The sequence below is a fragment of the Panthera leo genome, chromosome F2, assembly GCF_018350215.1.
Source record: "Panthera leo isolate Ple1 chromosome F2, P.leo_Ple1_pat1.1, whole genome shotgun sequence".
NCBI classification, from domain to species: Eukaryota; Metazoa; Chordata; class Mammalia; order Carnivora; family Felidae; genus Panthera; species Panthera leo.
In genome coordinates, this window is record NC_056695.1 from 40,558,204 (window position 1) to 40,578,142 (window position 19,939).

The 19,939-nt window shown below is 36.5% G+C and overlaps 1 protein-coding gene across 7 annotated transcripts in view; it reads left to right on the plus strand.

Annotated features, from left to right (window-relative positions):
- The first annotated feature begins 486 nt into the window (after positions 1–486).
- TMEM67 (transmembrane protein 67) overlaps positions 487–19,939 on the plus strand; it is an 83,394-nt gene continuing 63,941 nt past the window's right edge. For all 7 annotated transcript variants that reach the window (XR_006198497.1, XR_006198498.1, XR_006198499.1 and 4 more), the window contains exons 1-7: positions 487–711; positions 2,348–2,436; positions 5,045–5,138; positions 11,688–11,787; positions 13,481–13,550; positions 13,644–13,718; positions 19,079–19,141. Coding sequence is in view for 1 of the 7 variants with exons in the window: in XM_042924194.1 (XP_042780128.1) it covers positions 489–711; positions 2,348–2,436; positions 5,045–5,138; positions 11,688–11,787; positions 13,481–13,550; positions 13,644–13,718; positions 19,079–19,141 (714 nt within the window). In the remaining 6 variants the exon portion in view is untranslated. The remainder of the gene's footprint in view (positions 712–2,347; positions 2,437–5,044; positions 5,139–11,687; positions 11,788–13,480; positions 13,551–13,643; positions 13,719–19,078; positions 19,142–19,939) is intronic.

Here is a 19,939-nt window from a genome sequence, read left to right on the forward strand (position 1 = left end):
TTCCAGCATTGCGTATTTCAAATCAGTGGATTTTTTCTACTTTTTTGACAAATGTATTTTGCAAATACTCTGTTGGAATGTCTCCTTTAACGCGAAAATGGCCTGATTTGGATAAATTCTGATGTAAACATCATTCAACAGCTTAATGAAACAATACTCATAATTCTGTCATACTATCGCATATAGTCTTTGCTGTGAAATTCTATTTACCGACCTCCTAAACTGATAACAATCCCGGTAACGGGTCGCGTCCCAGAGTTTGAAACACATTTTAAAGAGCGGGTTGGCCTGCCAGCCTCCAGGGTTACTGTACCTCTACCCCTTCCTATCCCAGACCAGCCAGCTTCCCGAGGCTTTGCTCACCTAGCAACCGGGCGGCGACGGCAGACACTTCCGTAACCCCAGGCGGAGTCGTCCAATCGGCTCTGCAGGTTCGCCGCAGCGGCTGATGGGGCGCGGGAGACTGCGCTGCCGCCGGCGTCTGCACCATGGTGACGAGCGGCGGTGGGGCCAGGGTAGCCATGGCGGCTTGGTCCACTTTCGCCGCGGCTGTGAACGTATTCCTCCTGTTGGCCCTCCCGCGAGTCTCACACGCCCAGACCTTCTCATTTCCATTCCTGCAGCCGGAGTCGTGCGGCCACAACCAGTACTTCGATATCTCCGCGCTGTCCTGTGTGCCGTGTGGAGCCAACCAGAGGCAGGATGCCCGAGGTGAGACCGTTCAGGGTGGGCCCTCGCCAGAGTTTTAACACACCAGGCTTGTTGTTGCCCGCTGCTCCCTCCCCCTGTCTCTGAAACACATTTTCGTCGGCGGGAAGAAATGTTTCAGGAGAGTTAACTGCCAACTCCTGAGGGGTGGGTTTCCTTGGAGGATTGCAGCTTGCACACAAATGAGGTTGGGGAACCCGAGTAAGCTACCCCCTGAGCCATGGCCGATAATTAATTTCTCGGCGCCAGTCCCTCGCTTCTCATCCGAGGGGTCTTTCGGGAGGCACCTGGAAAGTCGCCCACCGAAGATAGAAAAAAAATAGAGAAGGAACGAGGTGTAGAGAAGTAGGTCACAGGATAGGTTGGGGAGGGAATGCAAATTAGCGCTTATAAATGTTGTTAGCTCTTTATCTTGCTCTTCAAATCCCAGAAACCTAGTGCTAGAAGGGACCTTAACCATGATTAGGTCCAGTCTTCTCATTTTACAGATAAGGAAATTCAAGCCTCGATGATGTTGTTACATCTTCTTTGTTACCTAAATTGTGGATTGGAAGAACTGGTGTCTCTCTGCCCTCAGTCTCAACCCATGTATTTCCACTATACAGTGTGTTCTTAATATAGATTTCCTTAGGACTCATCCCTTTTATTATTGAATATTACTAATTGCCCTTAAAGTCTCTTTGTATTAAACTTAGTTGTTGTTGTTTTTTTTCCCCTTCAAACGTAGGTCATTTGGTCCCAGTTCCCCTCACTGAAACTGCTCAGAATAAGACTTTTTCCATATTCTAAGGTCCAAAATGTTTTCACTCTTGATTTGGTCACCCATGGTGTTAACTTTCTGCCATCTTCAAATTTGATATATCCTCATTAAAGTTGTCATTTAAGACTGGGCCGGCTCCTCAGGTGAGGATGTATGAATGAGGACGCATTTCACCGACTCTTAAACTGTAAGGTGTTGCTTCATAGTTATGGACCCAGATATTGGATGCATCCTACTGCATAGATTCCTGTGGGTGCTGTTTCCACTTGATGCCTCCTTAGAGAATGTTGTCCTTACCTGTCCAGCAAGTTGAATGGTGATTATCTTATAAGGTCTACTGTCTGTCCAGAGGAAAACAATGGTTTATTTGAATCAAGGTAACTTTGCTAATAAGGTTTTGTTTTGACAAAGTAAATTTGAATTCATTGAATATATGTGTATGGTTGGATGAAATAGAACAGTAAATTTCCCATAGCAGTTAATGCATAGTTTGATTATTAAAATTAAAGTTCAGTGCTTTAATAGTTCAGTTATGCTTGCACTTAAGGTGGTAGCACATATGGTACCTACTGCGTGCCATACACATTCCAAGATCTTTGCGTATAATAACTAATTTAACACCCATATCAACCCTATGAGGTAAGTACCGTTATTGTCCCCATTTTACCAAACTGGAGACCAAGCCATAGAGTTTAGTAGCTTGCTAAAGGTCGCACAGCTGAATAGCAGAATTAAGATTAGAACCCATGCAGTGCTGATTCCAGAGTCTTGCTATTAACAGCTATACTTCTTCTCAAGATTGTAAGAATATTAAAATTTTCCCTATCTTGGAGCTTTATTTTTATTTACCAAGGTCAAAATTGACTGTTTTTATTTTAGGAACTTCATGTGTGTGTTTACCAGGATTTCAGATGATCTCTAATAATGGAGGACCTGATATTATTTGTAAAAAGTGCCCGGAAAACATGGTATCAAGTATTTATTTTAAAATCATTTTACTGTAAAAAGTAGTAAATTAACATATCTTTATTTTTTTAAACTACATTTTAATGCTGTACTATAATATGGTCCCAAAACTCAAAATTGTTAAATTAACTTTGTTTTCCTCGAGTAAATTTTGGGAAATGAGTGAAATTTTATGCAGACTTGGAAAAAAACAAATGTATTGCCTTAGTTTTTAAAGTCTGAGATTTAAAAAACCACAAAGCTGTGAATATTTGTGTCTTTATATTTCCTCATAGAGTAACTCAGTGACTTAAAAAAAAAATAGATGAATGGTATATATAGAGAACAAGTTGGGATGTGTGAGTTTTTTGACTGGTACAGATTGAGTTCTGTGCCTTACACCTATTGTGTTAACAGTCTTATATAACAATTCATGTTTATAATGATAACTGAGGTGTGATAAGTTCATGAAATGCCAATTGCATCATTAAAGAGGTTAAATAATATCTATTGCTGTTTTGTTAGTCATATCATAATTTTAGGAAAATTAGTAAGTTAATAGTTACTATATGTAATGATTCTTAATTAACAGAAATACATTTTCCAGTCATTTTGGATAATTGGAAGTCTTTGTGAGCCAGTTCTTTTATAGTGATGTTTCTTCTCATTATCTGAATAAAATAATTGAATCTGGGAATTTAATGGTCTAAAATACTATCAAGTTGATTATTATTAAGTTACTAGTTTAATTTACCAGTTGTCCTAATTTATGGCTAACTTGATTTAACTTTTAAGTTTGATTTTCACCTTAATACGTATTTTATATTTTTGTAAATATTGACCATAGATGAATTATCAATGATAAAAAGCTAATATGAAATGGCTACAAAGAAAATTTATTTTCAGTGAGATTACTAAACAAGCATAATTTTTATTTTTCCAATGTTTATTTATTTATATTGAGAGAGGGAGAGCATGTGCGCACATGTGTGCACACGAGTGGGGGAGGGGCAGAGAGTGAGACAGAGAGAGACAGAGAGAGAGAGAGAGAGAGGGAAGGAGAGAAAATCCCAAACAGACTGGTACTATCAGGGCAGAGCACACTGCAGAATCGATCTAATGAACCCTGAGGTCATGACCTGGGCCAAAATCAAGAGTTGGACGCTTAACTGACTGAGGCACCCAGGCACCCCAACAATCATAATTTTTAAATAGTCCTATATAATGTACTGACAAATATAGGAGCATTTCATGATAAATCCAGTCTTTTCAACTAAAATTAAAAATAATTTGTGGCATTGTTTTGTTATTACCATTTGTTCTCTATTCATTTTGGTTACATTCATGTTTTTGATATTATATTTTTGCCCCAGGTTTAGGAAAAATCATATAATATAATACGCCTAATTTTGAATGTCATATTTTATAAAAAACCTTCATTGAGGCACTTGGGTGGCTCAATCAGTTAAGCATCTGGCTCTTGATTTCAGCTCAAATTTCATGATTTCATGGTTCATGGGTTCAGGCCCTGCATCACCTCTGTGCTGACAGTGCAGAGCCTGCATGGAATTCTCTGTCTTCCTCTCTCACTGCCCCTCCACCACTCAAAATAAATAAATAAACTTAAAAAGAAAAACAAAACCTTCATTAATACAAACAATTCTGGATTGAAAGAAATATCCTTATAACTTTAACAACTTTATTTACATATTATTCATACACTATAAAATTCACCCATTTTAGGGGCGCCTGGGTGGCTTGGTTGGTTAAGCGTCTGACTTCAGCTCAGGTCACGATCTTGCGGTCCGTGAGTTCGAGCCCCGCGTCGGGCTCTGCGCCGACAGCTCAGAGCCTGGAGCCTGTTTCAGATTCTGTGTCTCCCTCTCTCTGTGACCCTCCCCCGTTCATGCTCTGTCTCTCTCTGTCTCAAAAATAAATAAACGTTAAAAAAAAAATTTTTTTTAATTCACCCATTTTAAATCATAACTTAATTTTTAAAAGCTAACATATTTGGATTATAAAAATTAGAGGGGTGCCTGGTTGGCTCCATCAGTTGAGCATCTGACTTTAGCTCTGGTCATGATCTCATAGTTCATGAGTTTGAGCCCCACATCGGGCTCTGTGTGGATAGCTTGGAGCCTGGAGCCTGCTTCAGATTCTATGTCTCCCTCTCTCTGCCTCTCCCCTGCTCATAATTTGTCTCTCTCTCTAAAAAATAATGAACATTAAATTTTTTTTTTAAATAAGTAAAAATTAGAATATTTTAGAACAGGTAAAACCAAACTATTAATTGACTACCTGTTGATTAAATGCTGTTGAATTTTGTTGTTTTTTCTTTGTAAATGGAAAAACTGAATGGCAATATTACTTTGAAAGAAATGATTCATTTGAACTGAAAATCATGAAGAAGAAACAACGGTTGCCCAGAGTTAACAGTAGTCTGTACATAGTAATAATGTATAGCTTAATTTTGGAAAGTGAGCACAGTTTGACTCTCCAAGAAATATTTATGTAGCTCATACATGCATGATTTATTTGAATCTTGACTACAAATTGTACACTACTGTGGCTTCTTGAATTCACAGCATCAATTAAGAAGGAGAATTTACTTATTGATTTATTTTAATTTAGAAAGGTGTTACTGAAGATGGCTGGAATTGCATTTCTTGCCCTGGTGGTTTAACTGCAGAAGGAAAATGCCACTGTCCTACTGGCCATATTTTAGGTAAGAAGTAGATTCTTTATGAAAAAGTAGTAGAATCTTCACTTACGCTACTTAACAAATATATATTTATTTATTTTGAGAGAGAGAATGTGAGCAGGGGTGGGGCAGAGAGAGAGAGGAAGAGAACCTCAAGGAGGCTCCACATTCAGTGCAAAGGCTGATGCAGGGCTTGATCTCACAAACTGCAAGACTGTGACCTGAGCCGAAATCAAGAATTGGACACTTTGACTAAGCCACCCAGGCACCCCCACTTATGTTATTTTTGATAAAGACATTAATGGAAATACCTTGGTGAACAGTATTTTTTATTGCCCAGAATTTAATGATGTTTAAGTCAACAGCAGGCATTGAGAAGAGAATAAAAAGTCCTACCTGATTAAAAAAAAAAGTCTTAACAATGTACAATTAGATGGATAAGATGGATACTTCCTTAATATGATAAAGTATATATGTTTCAACTCAAAAGTCAACATGGTGCCTAATAGGGAGAAAGTATAAGCATTTCTGTTGTCAGGAACCAGATGAAGATGCATTTAGGTAAGTGAAAGAAACAGGTGGTAGAGTAATTAAAAAGGAAGTAAAAATCATTAAAAACTAATTTTTAATGATTTGATTATATGTTTAGAAAACCCAAGAGAATTACTAAAAATTATCATAAACAATAAAGGTTTGGGAGTAAAAAATTAACATCCAAAAATTAGTAGACTTTGTCTATATAAACAACAATCCTTTAGAATATATGAAGGAAGAAAAGATCTTGTCTACAGTAGCAACAAAAAGAAAAAACACCTGTATAAACTTCAGAAGAAATATATAAGGTAAATCAATTGAAGAACCTTAGAATGCTCCTGCAGAACACAAAAGTTGGCTTTAATAAATGGAATACCAACCTTGTTCTTGGAGGGGAAGATTAAATATTATAAAGATATTAGAGTGCCCCTGGGTGGCTCGGTTGAGCATCCTGCTCTTGATTTCAGCTGAGGTTGTGATCTCACGGTTCATGGGTTTGAGCCCCACGTTGTGCTTTGCACTGACAATGCGGAGCCTGCTTTGGATTCTCTGTCTCCCTTTCTCTCTGCCTGTCCCCCACTCCTTCTCTCTCTCCTTCTCTCTCTCTCTCTCTCTCTCTCTCTCTCTGTCTCTGTCTCTGTCTCTCTCTCACAAAAATAAACAAAACATTAGGGGCACCTGGATGGCTCAGTCAGTTAAGCGTCCGATTTGGGCTCGCATCATGATCTCACGGTTTGTGAGTTTGAGCCCCATGTTGGGCTCTGCTGAGAGCTCAGAGCCTGGAGACTGCTTCAGATTCTGTGTCTTCCTCTCTCTCTACCCCTCTCCTACTCACACTCTCTCCCTCTGTCTCTCAAAAATAAATATTTAAAAACAATATAAATAAATAAATAAATAAATAAATAAACAAACAAACAAACAAACCAACCATTAAAAAAAAAAAGATGTTGGCTCTCACAATACCCGTCTATACATTTAACAGAACCTTAATAAATTCTACTAGAATATTGTTTGTCTGTTTTAGAGACTAATTCCAAAGTTTATCTGGAAAATGTGAAAAGCCAAGACAATTATGAAAAAGGAAAGAGGAAATAACCCCATCAGATACTATGTACATTTTAAAGCTACTGTAATAATATGAATGGCTGGTATATGGGTTACACATACTGATGGATGGGACTTAAAATAGAGAATCAAAATAGATCTAATCTGTATCAGAATGTGATATGGGATAAAAGTAGTATTTCATGTCAGTGGAGAAAAGACTGATTAGTAAATGGTGTTGGGGAAACTTGGAAAATACTAAGTCGGGTTTCTAACTTATTGCTTAAGAAAAAATAAATTTCAGGTCAAATATCTAAATATTAAATATGAATCTAAAGAAAAACGAATTTCAGGGTGCCCGGGTGGCTCAGTTGGTTAAGTAAGGATACAGGGAAATAGTCATTCATATATTACTGGAAGATTATAAATTTGTGCAGCGTCTGTAGAAAACAACTTGACAGTATTTATCAAATGCAGATCATTGCCCAGCTAGCCCTTATCTGGGAATTTCCTATTCCAGTGCAGGGAAATATATGTCTGAAGAAGTATATGCATGGCTTCTTATTGAAACATTAATCCTAAGACAAAATATTGTAAGCAATGTAAAAGTTTGTTAAGAGGAGATTAGTCAAATAAACTCTGGTACATCCATACAATGGTATAGAATGCAGAAAAATATAGATTATTATATAGAAAAATAATGCAGTTCTTTATTGCTGTGAAAACAAATCCAAGATCCATTAAGTAAAAAAACAAGGTATATAAAGTTTATATTCATTCATCCACAAATATTTATTTGGTACCTGCTATTTATCAGTTCTGTTTTCTGTGTTTGGTAAACTACCATTTATGTTTTCTAAAAAAGATTATATATGCATATGTGTTTATGCACAGCCTATTTCTGGAAGAATTTACAAGGAACTGATAACAGTATTGCTTCCAGGGAGGAGAATTCGGTATCTGGGGGGGAAAAGGATGGAAGAGACTTAATTTTCACTTAAAAATTTTTTGTGCCTTTTTTATTCTATTTATATATTATCTATTCAAAAATTAATTTTATAGGGGTACCTGGGTGGCTCAGTTAAGTGTCCAACTCTTGGTTTCTACTCAGGTCATGATCCCACAGTTCATGGGATCGAGCCCTGCATCAGGCTCCACAGTGAGCATGGAGCCTGCTTGAGATTCTCTCTCTCCCTCTGAGCCTCCCCTCCCCCAAATTATTTTTTTAAAGAAATACAAATCTCTGCCATCAATTTATTTAAAATCTAGCTAGAAGGCAGGATATGCCTATGGAAAAGTAATTTGCAGAGCAAAATAGCAACAAAATATTTTCACAGGGGCACATATATTAAATCATCAAATGAGCATTTATAAACAATAAATGCTCTGTAAAGAGGAAGTCACTTCAACCAGGGTTGTTTAGGAAGGTTGTCATGAGGAGGCAGTGTAATCGTGGGACCATAAAGGATTAATGGGATTTCAAAAGGTAATAAGAAAGAGAACATCTAGGCAGAAGGAGCAGTGTGAGCAAGAGTATTATTATAAACATAAACATCTAGATTGAAAATAAAGGAATTGGGAGGATAACAGTTTGTTGAGTTTAAAGGTGCTTTGGTACAGATGGCGGAAGGCCTTGAATGATAGGATGTTCTGTAGGCATAGGCATTTTGTTCAAAGTTTTGAACAGGAGAATGATGATTAATCGGCAACAATCTGTTGCATTTGTTCATTCAACAAATATTTATTGAGCTCCTACTACGCGCTGGCCATTGTGCAAGGGCGCAAAGCATAAAGCAGTGAAGAGGATACAGTGAACAGGCACGAAGTCCCTGCTTTCATGAAGTTCACATTTAAGGAGTGGAAGAGCAGAAGTAGGGAGAGCTGTGAAGAGGCTGCTCTGGTGCTGTAGACATGTGACTACTGGACCTGAACCAGAGCTAGAGGGAATTATACCCGAAAGAGTAGATGCCAGAAACATTAAAAGGATGACAGTAGACCTAGATGAGTGAAGGAATATAGGGATGAGGAAAAAGGAAAAGTCAAAATATCTTTGGGATTTCTAAGTGGGGATGAAGGTGATGATGGTTCATAGATTCATGCTGTGAGGAAGTCATTATGGACTGAATTTCTGAAACAACTTTTGACAGCCAGAGATCACTGGTACAGAAGTGGCAGTTTTAGTAGGTTGCTGAGAATGGAGGCTAGATGCCTGGGGGGCCAGATGGTGGCTCTGACACCTAGAGACCCCTTAAGGTTGAGTGACAGCTGTGAAAACAGTATTTCACTATCTTAGATGCTACTGTTACGTACTTAAAATTCTCCATGGCATGAGCTCCTTAGAGCCACCTTGAACTTTTGCTGTTGATTTGTTCTGTGAATTTGCAAGAGGGGTTGGAGAGGAGTGGAAGAGTACAGAAAGAGGGTACATCCTACTTATTGCACCGCTTCTCTCAACTCTTCCCATTTCTGACATAAAAAGAAAATGATCAGATAATCAGGTAAATAATTTTTTAAAAATAATTTTAAAATAATTATCATTAAAAATATCAAAATTCTTGAGGCTATAGAATGAGAAATAAAAGTCTACACTCCCCATCTATTTTATTTCCCAGAAATTAACCTAAAGTAATTATTTTTTCTCTATCTTTCCAAGTTTTTAATGTATTGCAAATATTTTGGAATGTCTATTTGCAGTGTATTTTGGAGAGAGTGCCATAAGAGCACATGTAGATTTACTACTTAAAAAGATATATCCATGTTTTTCAACTTAAAATTTTTACTTTTTAAAATTAAAGTAATACATGTATATGGTTTGAAATGTAAATAGTATAGAAAAATATAAAAACCAAGGGTCCTTGCCCTTCCACCCTCACTCTTATTCTTAGTTCTCTAATGTAACCACTATTAAGTTTCTTTTGTGTTCTTCCAAGAATGCTTTATGTATTTATATGTTTCTGTACATCCTTGGAAATATTTATATGTTGTCATACTTATTTAATCATAAATATTTGTTCACAAAAATTAAAATTTAAAATAAAATTATAAAACTTAACAGAACGGCAGTGAAGCTAAAAAGCAGTACCTTTTACTGAGCAGTACCCTGTTCAGTACCAGAAAATGGTTATCATCATGTAGGAACATGGGTCCCATGAAATCAGATTTTCCTATCTTTAAAAAAATGCTAAAAATACACAATTTTTATGTGAAACCTTCCAAATTAAAATTTCCCAAATTCAAAAAAGAGTTTATTGAGCACTACCTGCCAGGTGCTGGCAGACAGTGGTGAATCCAACTTAGGTTCTAAGAGGAAGGCAATAAGCAAATTAATAGTATATGCCAGGGCATGGTAAGTGCTGTGAAGACAAGGGAGGGAGGGGGAGAGAGAGAGAGAGAGAGAGAGAGCACGCCAAGTGTTATTTTACATGGATGATCATGGAAGATCTCTTTGGAAAAGTGACATCTTAGCAAAGATTTGAAGGAAGTGCGGGACAGAGCCATGTAGATGACTAGGGGACTCGTTCTAGACAGAGGGAATAGCAAGTACAAAGATCCTGAGATGAGAGAATATTTGGCATTTTCAAGGAGCAGCAAATATGCTAATGTGGGTAAAGTAAATGAGGAGGAAAGCAGAAGTAGATGGGTCTGGAAAGTTGGGGTGATTGTTTGCAGATCATGTAAGGCCTTTTGGCTGTAATGGTGACCTTAGAAATTACCCCAAGTGAGATGGAAGGCCATTAGAAAGTTTTCAGGGGAGTGAAATCATCACACTTAGTTTTGAAAAGTCTTGCTCTAGCTTCTGCCTAGAGAATAGAACCAGGACTCCAATTAGGAAGCTGTCATAAAAGTCCAGGTGATAGATTGATGTCCCTTGGCCTGGGGTAGAGTTGCGGAGGTAGAGAGAATAATTCAGTTTCTGGATATATTTTAAAGGAGGAGCTAACAAGATTTGCAGATTTATTTTGTTAACTTTAATTTTATTGTTTTTAATATACAGTATGAAAAGAAATGAGGAAACTCTAAGGACTAGGGCCTGAGTAAATGGTCCAGTGGCATTGCCATTTACTGAGACGGGGATAGGGATGACTGTAGGAGAAACAAGTCATTCATCTTTACTTTGGTTAAACTCATTTTTACTATCTTGCAAAAACTTAAAACATTATGGACAAAGCATTATTGATAACATTATGATTAGGAGTAATGCCCTTTGACCATTTTTCTCAGTGCTGGTTCTCTGTTAATTCCCTTAGCCCCAAAAGTAATTGTTAACATTTTGATGTGTGTGCACATACACGTTTGCGTGTGTGTTTCCTTCTAGAACCTTTTTTTTCTGTTTTAAAATAAACATTACAGCCACATTATATAAATGTTTCATACCAAAAATATTGTTCTAGAGCAAACTTTTTTCAGTTACCAGTATGATCTGTTAGATCACCTAATTCTTTTTAGTCCACTCCATAGTATTTCGTAGGATGAATATACCATCATCTTGCTATTTTAAATATGTAGGTTGTTTTCTAACAAGTAACTGCCTCAGTAAATATCCTTATACACATGTACAAGTGTTTCTGTAGGTTAGGTATCTAAAAATGAAATTGTGGTGTTGTAGGATATGTGAATTTAACATTTTAATAGGTGCTACAAAAAACCCTCTTAAGTTGTAGAAACATCAACTGTCTATGAAATTACTTGTTTCTGCATACCTGCTGTAGTAGGAACGTACAGGTAAGAAGTAACAAAAAAGAAAAATTAAGAAAAAAATAATAATTTATTATTATGATTTGGAAGGTTAATTTTTGTAATTTTTTTATGTGGGAATGAGGAAGGCTTCACTTTTCTACACTTTGTTATGGTGGTATTTGACATTCCTCTTATACAAATCAGGTATCTTAAATATACCTGATTATTTATAATAATTACAAGGGGACTGTACTAAGTTTATAGAAGGTTATATGTTGACTTTGAGTTACATCTTAATTTTGTTTCTAAATTGTTTAGTGGAAAGAGATGTTAACGGAACATTGTTGTCTCAAGCAACTTGTAAGCTCTGTGACGAAAATCAAAACTCTTTTACAGTAGCAAATGCTTTAGGAAACAGGTAAGCGGTGTGCTGGGTGCTGACTTTAAATATCATCTTACATTTATATGGAATCTATACCTTTTAAAAATACTTCCTATGATATCACTTGTTCCTCATAATAGCCCAAAGAAGATAAAAGTAGATATTAACATATAAAGAAGCTGAAGATCAGAGAATGAGACTGATTAGGGTTCAAAGCTTGGCTCAGTCTCTTATCAGTTGTTTGACCTTGGCTAGCTCAGTAAGTCAGTCTTTTTGTCCTTAGAATGGAAATATACCACCTACTTCCTAGGCTGTTATCACAGCTCAGAAATCAGTATGTGAATTCTTAGCATAGTGCTTCAGAGTAAGTGCTCAGTAAAAGGTGCTTTTTTTGTTTGTTATTATGAAATTTGTACATAATCTATAATATATATAGTATATAAATATTAACTTCTATTTGCAGCATCCTTACTGTGTGCCAGGAACTGTGCTTTAAAATAATGTTACATAAGAGCACCTGGGTGGCTCAGTCGGTTGAACATCCGACTTCAGCTCAGGTCATAATCTCACGGTTCGTGGGTTTGAGCCCTGCGTCAGGCTCTGTGCTGACAGCTCGGAGCCTGGAACCTGCTTTGGATTTTGTGTTTCCCTCTCTCTCTGCCCCTAACCCATTCACATTCTGTTTCTGTCTCTCTCAAAAATAAATAAACATTAAAAAAAATTTTTTAATAATATTACATAAAAAAGCATGTTAATAGATAAATGGTAATTATAGTGACCCAGAAACCCTGATTAATAGCCCTGTTCTTTATCACTTCCTGTTTCCCCTTTATGCGTGCATATGTATGCACCACATAAACACACAGCCCTGTCTCTCTAACTCAAACACAGTATCCCTATTTCAAATTCTTCACATTTTTGTAGAGAGCTACATGATGACTTTTCCCAAGTTTAAGAGAAAATACTTGAGTAGCTTCTCCTGGGGGTATTTAGCATTGGATCACCTCTTCCCTTATGCTGATATGGATTGTAGTATCCAAATATTGACTATTGGGCTGATCCCCAGGTCTTCCCCTCCAGTACCTCCTTAAGCCCACTTCTATGCCATGCCCCAGTCCCTCCTACCTGCTCTATCTTACGAGTAATGAATACTACAGACCCATCACTGTCCCCGCTAGTCCGGTGGATGCTCTCCCTCCCTGGATATCATACATTAATGAAAAATACAAAGTATTTTTCTAAAATAAATAAAGATAATAAATAGACTTTAAAAGTGTTTGTCACAGCTTTGATCAGGGGATAGACACACATTTTTTCAGTATATGTTTCCTTTTTGCTTTGTGAGAGGCAAAATAAGGAATGTAGATTTGATATAACTACCTATGAAAACAGATTGGGTTTTACTTATGTGAGTTTGTTAGGCTCTTAATTGAGTGACTTAACCATCTTTTTTATTCAATATTGTTTATTCTGTACACGCCATGTAGTTTCAAAAGAATATTCTCCTATTATTGGCTAATATTATTTGTTTATACCTTGCTTTGTAATACAAGGAGTGGTATAAAAATAATCAAATCAGTGTTAATTTTTTTAATTTGTTTAGTTTATTATAAGTAATTACTTAGTTGAATGAATCTATTCTAATCCAGCATTTAAGAAGACAAATTTTAATGAAATTAGATCTAGCATAATTCATTAACATTTTAAAATGTTTTTGTTATATTGACAGATGTGTTCGATGTGAGCCAACATTCATCAATACCAACAGGTCCTGTGTGTGTTCGGAACCGAACATTTTAGTAAGGCTAAGCACATTAATGAAGTGTATATTTTAAAATTAAGTTATACCTTTCCATAAACTTTTTTTTTTTAATTTTTATTTATTTATGAAGACAGGGGGATTATGTTTCAGCAGCACAGTGAATTTTCCTTCACGTGTAATTTCATCTGCCCGTTATGGAGAACCTGTGAGTATGTTTCAGTTTTTTTGTTCCATTCTTGTTGCATTACTTCCTTTGGTCATCAGTCTGGGGCTAAAATGAGAAATATTTCTGTGTAAGTCACTTCAAAACACAAATAAATTAAGAAACAGTTACTCTCTTCTCTACCTTAGCTCAAACTTTTTCAGTGAATCTCTGAATGTTTAAGCTGGAAAGGTCCTATATAGATCCTGTAAGGAATGAAGCATTATTTGTTAAGAGCACCAGAGACTCTAGACTTGAACCCTAGGTTGCCAGTCATTAGTTTTATATCCTTGGATTTACTTGATATTTCTAAACTTCAGTTTTACTGTCTGTACATTGGACATAATAATAATAATTACCTCACAGTGCCTATACATGCTAATCACTGGAGAAACAACGGTTATTCATATCTGGCCAGATTCCTTGTTCTGTGGATGAGAGCATGGATGCCTCAGGTTAGAGCCTTTGTAACAGATTCTGGTCTGACAAGGTCTGCTGTGTAAAATGGGAAGTAGATGAATTGGAAGTGAAGAGATCACGAATAGAGAATAGGAGTTCGTTGACTAACTAGGAGTTAGTTAATGAGCACTGAAAATAAAATACCCAGTATGGCAGCAGAGCTTGTGGCAGGCAGGCTAGGACCCGGTTGCTCAAATTATCCTTAGATGGATGAGAGTCATTAAGGGACAGGAGGACAGCCATGATGAAGGTGGAATCTGGGCTCTTAAGGAATAAAGCAAAAATCCCTGTTCTCCAATATGGTCTTGTGGGAGTGATAGGCAAGTACCATGCATTTGCAAACCAACAAAATAAATGCTAATATTGGGGTACAAATACGGAGCTCTGAGATCACCCCAAATTGCCTCATTTGGAATAAGAGGTGTGTCTTCTGGAGTGTTCCCAGTCTCAGGTTATAGTGACCTTCTGTATACCATTGTCAAACTTGCAGGCCTTTAATTTTCATTTTTCCATTTGTTTTCTTTTTGCCTTTTTAAAATAATTTTGCCAACAGTACCAACAACGCCTCTTTTGTCTCTTTGGTGTCAGATCACCAGTCATTTAGAAGTCATGCCTCTTTTAGTCTCCTCTGATCTGAAATAGGTCCTCAGTCTTTCGCTGTCTTTCATGAACTCAACAGCTTTGAAGGTTACAGGCTTTACAGTCTATAGGATGACCCTCAACCTGGATCCATCCAGTTTTTCCTCATAATCAGGACATGCTTGGCAGGAAACCACAAAAAAGATGTCAACGTATTATAACAGAGGGCACCCAGTGTCCATTTGTCCCACTACTGGTGATTTTAACTTCGATCACATGCCATAAAGTCACCATGTCTACTATAAGGGTACCATTTTTCCCTTTATAATAGGTTAGTATTTTGTAAAGAGAATTTCCAAGATTGCACTTCGTCTTCACCAACCCCAACAGTAAGTTAAACAACAATAAGTTTTAGTCTTGGTTAGTAATGTTTGCCTTTATCAACCACTACTAGTATGGTTGCCAAATATTTCCATCATTCCTTCTTCATTTATTAATTGACATTCTACTATAAGAAAGAATTTTTCCTTCTTCTCATTTATATATTTGTTTATTAATGTAGGTATAGATTAGTGGGTTCCTGTTTTATTCAGTTGGTTATAATCCAGTACATGCATTATTTGTTTTGATCCTCAAATTGTCCTAGATTTAGCTAGTAGAAGCTTCTTCAGTTTGTTTCCTGTGTCTTTTTGATATATCTCCATCATTCTTTGAGCATTTCCTTCCTTTCTGGAACAAAAGATTTCCAGGCTTATCTTGTACTTTTCCTACCTCAGCCCTGGGATCAGCCATTTCTTTAGAATTTCTGGAAGATAATAATTAGGAACCAAGATTACCACACGGAGCATGCCCTTTTAGGAGGCAGATACCCATATACATACACACATCTGTAACTATTTATTTTGTATATGTATTGAAGTAAATGAGTTCCCACTGATACTTTCAATTCCAAAGCAGTACCTCAGCATTCCTTCTAACTCTCCTTTTGATAGATTTTAAGTACCTTCTCCAGTAGTGAGAAATCTGGGTCTCATCTTCAGTTTCCTCATTTGCTCAGTGTAATAGTCTTCCAACCATACTGCTCTCTTCCATACCATCTCCGCATCCTTCTTCACACCACTTTGCAATAGATCTGTTGCAGACTCTGTTAAGAAAAGATGGACAGGGGAAATCAATTCCATTCTTAAAGTTAATTTGATTCAGTTAATACATTTCATTTAAACATTATCAATCTTGAACACTGATGCTTTCCTAAGGACAAGTTTGGAAACCTTGATTTTTAAGTCATTTTATAACTAATGTTGAGACAGGTTCTGTGTAGCTTAAGTTATGAGGCATGTAAACAAATATAGTTAAGATTATATGACTATTTTGGCCCAGTCCTCAGCCTGGCTGACATAAGAACTCAGTTTTAGCAGTGCACTTGTAGTCAGTCAGGACCTAGGGGACCAGTACAAAATAATTAAACCCACAAGAGACTAGATGGTGGATAAAGCAAAATGCATGTTTATTAGTTTATATATATTAATTGCCAGCTAGACTAAAATACTTACATTGACTTGATAATGTACACGCTTCCTAATTGGAAAAGTGTGCTTAGAACGTTACATATCAGGTGTTCTCTTGGGTAATACAGAATTGGAACATAATTAATTTTGTATAAGTTTATGAGAGCATTTAATCCTACTCTAGGAATGTACCTGCCAATCAGTAAAGAGTTTCCATATATACGGGTCAGTGTGTTCCCATTGTCTGTCCCCAAAGATAGTAATAGTGATCTAGCATCTTGGCTTTGTGTTTTTCTCAACTTTTTTTTTGAAAATTTCAAAATTACAGAAAAGTTAAAAATATAAGTCCAGGAATGTGCCTGGGTGGCTCAGTCAGTTTTGAGCATCCAACTCTTGATTTCAGCTCAGGTCATGTTCTCACAGTTCGTGGGTTCGAACCCCACACTGGGCTCTGTGCTGACAGCATGGAGCCTGATTGGGATTCTCTGTCTTCCTCTCTCTGCCCTTCCCTGCTCACTTGTGCACTCTCTCTCAAAATAAATAAACTTAAAAAAAAGTACAAGACCAGGACTATACATATATCTTTCACTTAGGTTAACCAATTATTGTTTTGCTGCATTTGCTTTATAATTCTGTATATATGTAAAATGCATGCATACACACACACATTTTTTTTCAGAGTCACTTGAAAATAAGTTGTAGACTTGTGACACTTCACTCCTAAATATCATATTATATAGCCCCTAAGAACAAGGGGGTTTTCCTGGCTTCACAGCAAAGAAACTAAGATAATAAAATTATCTGATATACTGTTCATATCTAAATTTACCCTGTGTTCCAATAATGTCCTTTATGCCTCCCTTTTTGTGGGTGCAGGGAGAGAGGAGGCAAGAATCCAAGGATTCATTTAAGGATCCCACAATGTAATTAGTCTTTTAGTTTTCTTTAATCTAGACCCTGCTGAATTTTGCTTTTGTGGGTTTGCAGTTTTTTTGCTTTTTTGACTTTTATAGAATTGAAATGCAGAATCCAGGCCAGGTCTCTTGTAGAGTGTCCCACAATCTGGATTTTTCTGATTGTTTTCTCATGATTAGATTCAGTGAAACATCTTTTCACAAGAATATGATGTAGGTATTGTGTATATCCATTGCATCATAACAAAGAGCACATGTTAGGTTGTCTAGTTCCTGGTGATGCTAAATTTGATTATCTGGTCACGGTGGGATCTGCCACTTCTCTTCATTGTAAAGGTACTGTGATTAATAAGTCAGTCTGAGATTTTACTTTGCGACTTTGTAAATATCCATTTTAGTGGCCACTGATGAACCAACCTTGCCTGAATCAAGTTTTAAATCGGTCATTTCAAGATAATTTCACAATTCTATTATTTCCTTTACATTTAGTAGCTAGCAGTCTTCTGTAAAGAGTGCTTTCCTTTCTCTCTATACTTTTTTTTCACTTTGAACTCATGAAATCTTTATTCAATGTGCTATAATTTTTTACTGTGTTTTTTTTTTTTTTTCCAAAGTTCAAATTGTCTTCGGGCTTCACTTTAAGACAGTTCCTATGTTATTTTGACGTGTCTCCATCAGTCTTTTTGCACCTTCTTTGTTTCTCTATACCATGTTCCAGGCTCAACCAATATAATTTTTAATAGTTACCTAACACTCCCCTTTGAATATTTAGGTTTTCTGTTATTAATAATATTGCTATCAATCATTTTATGCACAGATATGTTTTTCCTTTTAGAGAGATTATTTCCTTATGATATATGTCCCAAGTGTTTCTAAATTCCTGGGTTAAAATGTGTGGATAGTATTTTATGAAAGGATCATGTAGCTTTAACATTGTCACTGGAATTGTCTGTGGGTTTATTTTACATGAATTTCCAAACACTGTTGTCTTTGTTTTCCATTTTTACTAGTTGTTTTTTTTTTTAATGTGTTCTTCAATCCTGTATGCAAAGGTGATGTTTTTCTTTAAAAGGGAGAATTTTTAAAAGGGAGAATTGCTACTTGACGAGATGAAAATAGTGACTTAGAATTTTACTTTAGATTTTTTTGATAGCTATGATGCCATGTTCCATATAATTTGGCTTTATCTCCTCTCTGTCCATGCCTCTGAATGGTGTTTCTTAGTGTGTCATTTTTTAGCAAGATGTGCAGATAAGCTCTAAAGCAGTGGTTCTTAGCCAGAGATTTATATCTGCAGCTTTCAGAGCACATGCGTGCCTTGGTCTCCTGGAGATTGATTTGGAATGCAGTCAGGCATTTTCTGTTCTTTGGAAATTCCACAGGTGACTCTGATGCCCATCATTATTTGAGAATTGCCACTCTAGAGATTTTATATGTCAGTTACTCTGTATATCCCCAATTTCCTGTTGCTTAGAAATCATTCATAAATGTTTCTTTTTTATTACTTGCAAATTTAATACAGTATAATAATCCTAAATCAGCATGTGTTGGCAGTGAAATGCTAAATCAATACCTAGTTTTTCTTTTATTTTTTTTTTGCCATCTTGTTCTTTGTTTCTTGTATTAGTAAAATGAGTGTAATAGTTTTTTTGGATTATAGACACACTGTTTCCTTTTATCTTTTGCCTAAGTGACATGATTTTGTAATGCAGTCCCTCTTTGTGATAACTGAGTTTGGTTATAATTAACTCTTATATCCTCATTAAAACTATTTTCTAATAACATTGAGAAAGTGCTAGTAGTCATTTCCCATTGGAAAATATGCATGTTAATATTTTCTTAGCAGTGTACATAAGGAATCTTCATTTGAACTTAAAACTAAAACTTATCTTTTTGTGAGCAGGGCATGTCTTTCACTTCAGAGTGGTTTGCAAAGTATTTGCAGTCATCAGCAGCTGCTTGTTGGGTAAGTTTAAGTTGTTTTTAAATAATTTTATTCATTTTACAGAATTGTCCCACCACCATTTTTTCCCCAGATAATAAAAATCTTCTAAGATATATCTTCTAGATATATCTCCTTGGTCATATTCTATAAGAAAAATAAGCCATTTCTAGTGGAAAGAAAATACACAAAGAAAATGTTTTTCATTTCACATTTCATTATACACAAATTGAATGTCTTCAAGCTTGTTCAGCTAGAATGGAGTGTTAGAGGAAAGTGATTCATACTGTCATTTCTTAAATATTAATTATTGACCTGTGTGCCAGGCCCTGTTCTCAAATCAGGTTATGTATTTCAGAAAAAGACAGGAAAAAAATCCCTCATGGAATTATATTCTAAGTAAATGCAGGTGGTGCTAAGTGCTATAAGACAAATAAACCAGGATAAAGAGCATAGAGAGTGGAAGCGGTACTATTTTATACAGGGTGGTTGGGATACATATCTCTGTGAGTGATATTTGAACAAAGTCCTGAAGGAAGTGAGAGTGTAAATATCCAGGGAAAGAGTGTTCTAAATAGAGACCACAGCAAGTACAGAGATTCCAAAGCAGTTCTCTGATGTGTTCGTGTTTAAGAAACAGGAAGTGGGGCGCCTGGGTGGCTCGGTCCGTTAAGCGTCCGACTTCAGCTCAGGTCATGATCTCGCGGTCTGTGAGTTCGAGCCCCGCGTCGGGCTCTGTGCTGACAGCTCAGAGCCTGGAGCCTGTTTCAGATTCTGTGTCTCCCTGTCTCTGACCCTCCGCCATTCATGCTCTGTCTCTCT